The sequence below is a fragment of the Echinops telfairi genome, unplaced genomic scaffold, assembly GCF_000313985.2.
Source record: "Echinops telfairi isolate 266 unplaced genomic scaffold, ASM31398v2 ScPeMD7_443;HRSCAF=831, whole genome shotgun sequence".
Classification (NCBI taxonomy): domain Eukaryota; kingdom Metazoa; phylum Chordata; class Mammalia; order Afrosoricida; family Tenrecidae; genus Echinops; species Echinops telfairi.
The window spans coordinates 17,237,550-17,247,894 of NW_022104341.1; the positions used below are offsets into that span (position 1 = coordinate 17,237,550).

At 33.7% G+C, this 10,345-nt stretch overlaps 1 protein-coding gene across 1 annotated transcript in view; it reads right to left on the bottom strand.

The window, feature by feature from the left end:
- Positions 1 to 3,346: 3,346 nt before the first annotated feature.
- SLC35A3 (solute carrier family 35 member A3) overlaps positions 3,347 to 10,345 on the bottom strand; it is a 49,016-nt gene continuing 42,017 nt past the window's right edge. The window contains exon 8 of the mRNA XM_004699234.2: positions 3,347 to 7,536. Coding sequence (XP_004699291.1) covers positions 7,446 to 7,536 — 91 coding nt within the window. The 3' untranslated portion in view covers positions 3,347 to 7,445. The remainder of the gene's footprint in view (positions 7,537 to 10,345) is intronic.

The following is a 10,345-nucleotide window of genomic DNA, read 5'->3' on the forward strand; positions in this document are numbered from 1 at the left end:
CAAGAAGACCTATTAGAATTTTTAGGCATTTTTGACTTCTGGACCTGGACCTTTGGCTAGACTCTTGACATTTGACTTCAACTCTGCCTGGCCTTCAGATTTGGGAATGAAAAGCACCCAGCACCACGTGAAATAATTCCTCAAAGCTTTTGTGAGTTTCTTTGGGATGCTGTGGCAAACTGCAGAACCCAGGGATGTAAGGAGGGGGTGTACGGGACAGATGGAGAATAGCAGATTGGAAGAATTAGAGATTTGGGACATCATTATTCTCCAACTCCCTGAGAGTAGTCTGGTATTAATTCTTCTAAAATAAATTATCACAGGGAAAATGAAAGTAAAACTAAAAATTTTAGAAAACTCTGTTGCATGATCATAAATATATGTCTAAAATATAACAGGCTAGGAAGAAAGGCCTGGCCATGTACTTCCAAAAATGAACCAATGAGAATCTTAACACTTTAACTTGCTTATTTTGGATTCATCATTTGGGGTGGAGATTCATCACCTGAGAAAGATGATATGCTTGGTGAAGTAGAAATGGATTGGCTTTATAGTCACAAGCAGACACGTTGGCAATTATGGGGATGATGTAAGGCAACATTTTACTCTATTGTACATAGAGCAAGACTATACTCAATGGCACTAACAACATTATAAAAGCAAAATATTCAAAACATAAACACGGATTATGAGTAATGAAATCATAGAAAATTTGAGCTATTTATAATATGTAAAATTAACCAGTTACATTTTTACAATTTATAGCCATAAAATTTTAAAATGAAATGGATAGTGTGTATGAATCATTGAATAGAAAACTATTTGCTCTGTAAATTTGCACCTAAATAATAATAAAAACAAAGAGTAGACCTCGCAAAAGGAGGAGTGGGGGAAAGAAATATGGGCTTACCTTTGCCACGGTTTTCTATAACCCTATAAGTCATTCCAAAATTATTACTGTCATAGCTATGAATGTGTTCACATATTTTTAATGCACTGTACACACATACTGGAACTCACAGATTATTAAAAATACACATACGAAACCTGATTTTGCACATTTAGTCAAAGCTCTTGAACACTGTACATTTAAAGTAAATTTTAGCAAGAGTGCACAGAGTGTATCTTACTGTGTATCTTAGAAACATACATATTTTGGTCATACTCTTGATATTTCCAAATGAATATATTACTTTTAACATTTTAGAAATCCTACATAAAAATACTTAAATAGCAAATGAATGATGGAGGATTGGTATTCAACTCTTGTAAAGAATGGCTAGAACATAGAACTAAATGAAGCCTTATGAACCAAATTAACATTAAAAAATACTTGTATATCATTTTGATTAAAGTTTTAAAACCGATTTTTAAAATATTTATTGTTCCTTAAAATACTTCAGCCATTTATTAAGCTGCCATTAAGCAGAAGTGAAAAATAACAATACTACCTATGTCATGTTCTGTTCAGATTTCACAGAATTTAAAAAGTTAAAATAACAATGTATAAGTTAAAAGTTACTATAAACATGAATTATCATTGCTTATATTACTAGTTTGGGAGAATGTATATACACTGAGAGATCAATGGTCACAAAGATACTCATTCATAAATAGTAAACACTTGATTCTGGAGGATTTGAAGATAAGCTATTTACTACTTGCTATTTTCTTTTCTGGACTATCTGACAGGGCTTTAAAAAGTTCTTGGTATAGATTGTGATGGGAGCTGTGAGAGCCCCCAGTAAATTGGTTTTTAAAAAAAGTTCTTGGAAAAATTCTATCATCTTCTAAGTCCATTTCCCATGAACATTTTAAATTAGTCCCCATATATGTAGGCATTTTATTTTATTTTTTGGCATTTTACTTTTAAGAACAGCAAGAAAGACCAATGTTTACTATTGCTAGTCTCTGACTGTTGAAATACAATAGTCATCTATATACAGTTTAGAAAATATATTTCATGGTACTGGGATCCCAAGACTGTGATTTTTTTAAAAGGCAATTTAATATAGAAAACTATACTTATGAGAAGTAACCAAATAAAAGCACACAATTTTTTAAAATTCAGAGATTGTTATTTTAGTGATTTTTAAAAACAAAACATTTTTGTACAAGCATATTTAAACAGTGGAGGTGGGAAAAATACTTTATATATTTATCACATTCAAAAATATCTCCAAACTATAAAGCAAAAAACCCCCAAACCCACTGCTAGATAGTCAATTTTGACTCATAGCAACTTTTCAGAGACTGTAAATCTAATGGAGCAGATAAACTCATCTTCATCACAGACAGAGTGGCTGATGGTGGTGACCTTGCAGCTAGCAGCCCAATGCTTAACCCACAGTGCTGCCCGTATGCCATTTAAAAAAAAGTATACCTAATTATTCTAATTCCTTAATATTGAAGCTTCTTGTCGAGTGCTGTGAAGTGGCTCATGGTAGCCCTGTATGGAACATTACATTTCTCCACCGAGTTTGCAAGACTGAAGTTTTAGAAGCAGATCATTAAACTCATATCCTTAATGGGTTGGCTGCAAAGGCTAACCTTTAGGCTAGTAGTAGAGTGACTAACCATTTGCACCACTGCCCAGAGAACCTAAAGCTTGCAGAGAGTTTATTTTAAAAGCAAAACACATACAGAAACTCTAACTAGTTTAAATAATACCCAATCTTTCACGGCAGAGCAGAGGCTAGAAAACAGGATGATTACATGTGGTAAAGGTACTAGAGAGTTGGGTGTTGGGGCCGGTCCGAACTAGGCAGCCCCAGTTTGGACTAAGCTGAAGCAGGTCCAGGCCCTGCACGTGCTTCTCTGCACGTCCCAGAGGTCAGCAGCAGTCAGTGCCAGAGAAGATAACCGGTGAAACCTGATGTTCCTGGTTCAAAGAAAGCCTCCAGAAGTCCACAAGCAATTCTCCCAGTTTCTAGACCCCATATGCTAATTGCCATACATTCCTCACCACCCCTTTAAAAACCCTCGCCCCCAGCTGCTGAGCATGACTTCCCTGACCTGTTGGCCTAAGTCACGGAACCTCGTCCAGGAGCTCCCCTAACCCCTAATAAAGCTACAGTATTTCTGCTTCTGCCCTCCCTTGTCCTGCCAGTTATGTCCGTCTTCCTCCCTGTTCCTCAGTTCCGACTTTATATCGGGAATGATCAGTATTCTTTTTTTTTAATATGTATATCATTGGGAGAGCACATGAATTCATGTAGTAAATCAGACACAGACTAATAGGGGAAAAAAAACCGGGAAGAAATCTGCTTAGAGTCCCTTATAAAAATAGTCCATTTCAATATAACTATGAAATATATATAGTAGATACCCCCAAATGAGAATTTTATCAATTAATGTCATTTAATAAAAGATCAGTTTATACATTCTTTTCAATTATATCCGTACAAAATTATAAATCACTCAAAAGAATCTTTTTACACAAATCAAATTTACAAGTTCAGGATTTTCAAAACAGGCTAACATTTTAAAATCACCGTGGATTCTATTTTTGTAACAAAAACAATATAATGACAACTGTATACACTTAAATTTTCTAAAAGCTCAATGGAACAATGATGCCATGTTAATAGCTTTGAACACTTGTACATGAGGGGATCTCAAAAAATTCAAGGAAAAAAGGAATTGAACGATAATGGAACTTTTTCACATGCTTTTTGAAGCCATTTGCATCTACTTTAAGGGTCTGTTGGATAATGGATTTAAAGAACAAATGTTAAAATAACCAAATGGTTATTCTGTTATAAAAATTACGTTCTTAAAACACTTAATTTGGCCATGACCCAAATATGTGAATTATATTAACAGCATTTAGCAAAGCAAGACACACAAAATTAGATTTTGACAGATGATTCTACTTTGGTCCTATTATGATACATATTATGTAATTATGATACATATTCTGGAGATTTTAAGGATAATTTTTCAGTACAGCAAGTAAGCTTATAAACCTTTAAAGTATATATCATATGTAATTAAATAGTATCACAATTAAAGTGTAAATGAATGCTGCTAGTCTCTCTTTACAAAACAAAACTCAGTTAAGTGATTGAACAAAGGCATTTTAAAAGTAGAGTTACTTGATATTTATAAAACTGTATCCGTTTTTAACAACAGAATTCTCTTAAGTATCCTGAGTACAAAATCAATTAAAATTTCCTGTCAGATTCTATCTCCTCAGAATCTAGTTTAAATACCAAACTTTAGTTTAAATACCAATCTAGTTTAAATACCATTCTTTCTATGAAATTCTGTAACTTTCAAAATAAATTTAAGTTTTACATTTATAAGTTACAGTTTATACCATAAAAGTCTGACTTCTCTAAATGTACTTGTTATTAAAGAATACTACTACTCATCTAAATACTTTGTACTTACATTTGAAACTTTTCATTCCAAACACACTATTTAAAATTTTTACTATCATTGGCACTCTTCTGAAATACAACAGCTTCATTATGAACAGTTAAGAGATAAGAAAAATAAACCTCCAAAAAGAATAGGAATTTAAATAGTTAAGGAGTCACCATGAACAAGGATTATCATTATCAAATTGACAAAATAAGGCCTTTGGAGGTTGAATAGGTCATTAAAACATACATCAATCACACAAACAAGAAAATGGTTTCAATTGTATCTATGATATGATGCCCATGATTATTAAGAACTAAAAATTATGAACTACATGAACTAAAAATTATGAACTATTAAGACCAATCTCTTAATAGTAAACATTTTCAAACCTAGAAATGCAAAATAAAAATTATGCTTTAAGTTTTTAATTATATTTTATAAACTTTGGTGGGAATCTTGAAATTTGTATCTTAGATATTTGAAAATATATCGTTTACCATTACAACTAACATGTCTAATATCTAATAATTTACCTACAATAATTTTTGAAGTATTAAAGTACAGGAAGATTAAACCTGAATGAATAATGAATGCACAGTGAATTCACACATAAGCACCCAAACAGTCTGTCAGTGTGGCGGAACATAAATCTATAGTGTTAATCCTGTGCATTTGTAGGAGGAAGATTTCATTTATCTTTGTATAATAAGATATGTCTGCATGTTGTTGCAGTCCAAAAACACCATGCTTAAAATGTGGTAAACTTTAGTGCTGTAGAAGATGGACACTGAAAATCATGAGTTTAGAATCATCAGCCAATTGATTTAAAATATTTTATAACTTGAAACATTAAAAACTCTGGATGGATAGATTAAGTATACTAAATTCTCATTGACAAAGTAACAAAGCCAATCCTAGTTAGCCAAAAGTACCCAACAGTTTGTAATATAAGATTTTTGAATTAAATTGTTTAACAAAATACCTTAGAACTATATAAAAATAGTTTATTTTTTACAGTTTTAATATCTATGAGAACAAGAGACTTTATAAAATATATACAATGAGTGAAAAAATAAAATTTTTTTTTATATTCAATAGGTAATTATACCTATAGTCAATAATTGAATTAAACCCACATCCCAATTTTAGAAAGCATTGTTGTCTAACAGTTCATCTTACCATTTCTGATAAATTTTCTCTGCCCTTGAACCAACTTATTCAGTAACTCTTATAATTCACAACCTCAACTGCAAGTGTTAATCAAAGTGCTTCAAAAACTACTGATTTAAGGTAGCGTTGAGCTGCTAATGGCAAAATCAGCAGTCAAAACCACTGACCCACTCTGAGGAAGGACAGGGTGTTCTTCTGCCTTCCAGGGCTGACTTGATGGCATTTAAGTTTGATATTTTGAGAGCTCCTTCACAGCAGCTCTAGTAGGGCCACACTAGGGAACTCAGAATTCTCACCTCTCCCAGGTATTACTCAGAGCATTCTTTAGCAGTGGGTTTATTTAAAACAAACAAAAACACCAAAACAAACCACCCTGCCTGCTAGTCGAATTTGATTCATAAGGACCCTATATAGGGTTTTCTAGGCTGTAAACCTTTATGGAAGTAGATAGTCTGTCTCTCTCCCACAGAGTGGCTGGTTGTGTTAATACTGCCAACCAACTGTATAGTTAGTAGTTCAATGCTCACTTGACAGCGCCACCAAGACTCCTCAAAAGTTCTTGAGAAGCTTTGAATTTAAAGGTAAAGAGTCATTTCAAAGAATGCACCCTGGAATATCTCCAAGAAACATCATTTGGTCTTAACTCATTGACAACTACACATTTTTGGGGGGCGTTGAGTGTGGGGGTGTGTGTGAGAAGATGGTGTTAATTTAAAAACATGTTACAAATCAATCAGTAAAAAATACTCATTTAAAAACTTTCTACTAGTTATATATACTATATGATTAATAGTTCAAAATTCTCCAAATGGAGGTATTACAGACAAGACTTATTTTAAATGAATATTTAACCCTTTCAACTTACATCTTTAAACTTTAATGGAAATTAACACCCAAAATTTTAGAGATATAAAATTTATCTGATTTATAGAAAAGAAATGCAATTAGAAGATTAAAGGTAAATTCTATCAGTGTAATAGCCAATGCCTACTTCCATTGGATTGCTTCCAGCAGTTTTGAAGCATCAAAAACTCAACCCAACCCACTACCATCAAGTTGACTATGGGACTCACAGTGACTTTATAGGGCAAAACAGAACTGCCCCAAAGGATTTCCAAGGTTGTGAATCATTATGGAAGCAGATTGCCACTCTTACTTAAAAAGTGGCTAATGGATCTGAACTACCAACCTTTAGGTTAGTGGTTGAGTGCTTTAACCACTGTGCCAGCTAAGGTGGTCTTAAAATGTTCATGGAGAAATAGATGTGTTCAACTGCCTAAATGAACTTTATCCGCTGACAAAGCCAACACATAATGCTACTTCATCAACTTTTATGTGGTTTAACAAATAACATTTAGCGATCCTTTTGTTAAGTAATAATCCTTTATATAAATATAAAAATCTCAGAAACAAGAAAAACATTTTTAAATCATACTTCTATTTTTTCACAGCTTTGTAGGTAATAGTTATAATTTTCAAACTTTTAATATTCCATGTAATTTGCTATATCTGAACAGAAAGGATAAGGTAAAAACACTTAATAAAATTAAATATATCTTATTTTGAAAATTGTTATCTGATATGTTGTGTGCTATTGCAAAGAGTGCATAGGGCTTTTCTGCAGCAATCAAAAGGTAAAAATGTTTTTAGGATCAGATTTCAAGTTTTTTCCAATAATTACTCAACCCTCTGGAAATATTTTCAAGTGTTGATTTCTAGATACAATAGGCATTCTGTTATATTTACACATATTTAAATTTAAATTTTAATATTGTCAAACCACTGAGTAATATCAGATTCACCATGATGATATCTTCACAGAATCTGTGGAAGTCCTCCGTGCAAGACTAAAGTAGAAATTCCAAGTGCACCATCTTGAAAAACTAGTCAAAGGTAGCATACAGCTAGGCTTTAGTAAGATTGCCTGCGGGCTTGGGATTGTAGCCATACAGGAAAGTAGCTGCTATTACAAGGATGGCTCCAAGGAAAAAGACACTATATAAAATGAGAGAAAAATGAAAAAGAAAAATCAGATGCAAGGAAAACAAGCTTCTGCTATTTATTTACTTACTTATTAACGAAACAGCTATAACTTAGAAAAATGTTCCTGTATTAGATACAGCTTACAAATACTGAGCACGTACTGCATTCGGGTATTTGGCTCAGTGCTTTATATGCATTACCTCATTTAGTTCTCCAGGTACCAGTACTATCCTCCTTTCTGACATAAAAGGAAACCACAGGGTTTAAAAGATGTAAGTAAGTCACTCACCCAAGTTCTACAGTTTTAGATAGAAAGCAGGATGAGATGGAAAACAGCAGAATCCTGGTATGTCTCCTTCTAGAGCCTATACTTTCATCCATCCTGTACTATAGACTACTTCCCATAGGACAGAAGTTTTTAATGCTGCATTTCACCTTAATATACCTTTAACCTACAGTACATTGAATAGTACTGTACTGAGAAAATATCTCAATTTTCTTAAGTGTTTGAAAACATAAAGGGAAGATGACATTCTTTTATGTTACAACCAAGGTAAAGTTGAATTTAAAATCCAAGGAAATACAAGCCTCAGAAATGATTTTTATAGGACACTTTAGAAAAGGAAATTACTTAGATCAAACGCAGACTTCTTAGTTTCCTCTTTATACTGACAATCTTAAAATACAACAACAGTAAGCATACAAGTAGTTGCCTTTGAGTCAACCAGCTCATGGTGCCCATGCAGTTCAGAATGGGATGCACTCCAGAGGGGTGCAGTGGCGTCATCTTTCTGAAGTGGAACGTTAGGCTTTTCTACCTCTGAGTGACGCCAACTGCAAACCTTTTGGTTAGTGCTGAGTGCTTACTGTTCAGTGGCACTCAGGATCTGCAGAGATAACATTCCTAATTATGAAGGTGGAAATGAACTTAAACTGGAGCTTTTTAACTGGAATACCAATCTTAACTTCAAAACGTATGTTCTTCAAAGTGCTGTTGTGTGGACATAGTTCTGATTTTCATGTCTATATTAACAATTCAAAATCCCTCTCCTACTTTAAAAACAAAAGCAATGTTCTCTATAGGAAAAAGATCACTAATCCTTACCTTCACAATATGGCTCTTCCATCCTCATCACCCATCCTCTTCCCTAGTCAACCTAAAAATACAGTCACTCCCTATGCTTGCAATTGCTCTCTCTCCCACCAATTATGTATTGATAAATTCCCCTATTTATTTACTCTCTATCACATATCACTGTATATTAAGTAATACATTATTTGCCTGTCTTCTTCCCTGCCTGGCTATGTGTTCCTTTCTTCATCTTTATACTCTAGTGTCTAGTATATACAGTAATGTGCCACATACAGTCATGGTCCCAACCTCCATAAAGCCTATTATATTAAAAATTCCAAGTACACACAATGGTTTGTACTTGGACAGCAAGTACAATAGAAAATTTGGCTTAATTTGCAAGGTGCATGAAAGCATTATCATTATTATTAATTATTATTGTTATTGTCTTATGCTAAGGAGGTTTAGTGTATCTGGAAGTGATTCTTTAATGTTTTTTACGCTTAGAACTGTTCATTATATATGGAGATAAACATTTGACTAACTGATGTTAAAATGTTAAACATGAACTGTTCCGACTAATTCAAATTTGATTTAATGACAAACTAAGGGATGGAAAATTATTTCATAACCTGCAGTCTGCCTATAAATAGCATGGTGTTCACGAACATCCAAATAATATAACATAATATTTCACTAAATTATGCTAGTCAACATATGACTATGTAGGAAGTTCAATAATTTTCTTGTAGAATACTTAGTGCTGATTTCATGTAGTCGTAACTTTTAATAATCCATTGATGCAATTATACATATAAGACTAAAATAGATATAAAACCCTTTCTATAATTCATCTTAAGGAAAATTACTCATATAGGAAAGATTTCTTTTGGTCTAATTTAGTCTTAGTTGGTCATTATCTAGATTTTGGATGAACTTCTGGCTTGAAACTTTGCTAATCCTCTTGGGCTTTCTGAGCTTTTTGGAACAGCAGAGTCATGGGTTCAGTGTTCAGCAACACAAACGCTCTAAGCCCATCTCTTTGGGGATCATTCTAATAGTATATACTTGACTCCTAATAATGTCAAGAAACTGCGTGCTGCTTCTCCAGCCAACTATTTTTTGATTCTGAGGGGTGAAAATTCTTTAAAACAACAACAACAACAACCCTCCCTGCCCCCCAGAAAAATCCCATCAGAAGTTAATCATTATTTCAGTGTCCTAGTATATGTGAAATTTTCTTAGGAAAAATGGCAGGCAGAATAGTATCTCAAAGGTCTAGGTAAATACTTCCATTACTACAAATAGATACCCTGCTATAATTTATTTATTTACACTCCTGTTTTTCCAGAATCTAGCACAGTGACTGGCATGAACAGGAGACTTACTGACTGAGTTTCTGGTTTAAAAAAAACAAGCAATCCTACATGTAAGGTTTTCATTTTACTTAGATCTACAAACAACACTCATGGAAGCAGTAGTCAAGAAATCAAATGACATACTGCATTGGAATTATTTGCTGCAAAAGACCTCTTAACCTCCCTCCCCCCAAAAAAAAAATTATTCCAGAGGACAGCACTGAAGCTGCAGCTCAGGGAGAGAAACATGTCTGATCAGAGCACCCGGGAGCAAATGAAAGGGGAAGAAGAGAGAGTGGAGCACAACCTGGCCCACCATGCCTTGATGAGGATATTCCGGCTCAGAGGAGAGGGTCCACAGAGAAGACCATATGGTCGGCCCCACTATGAG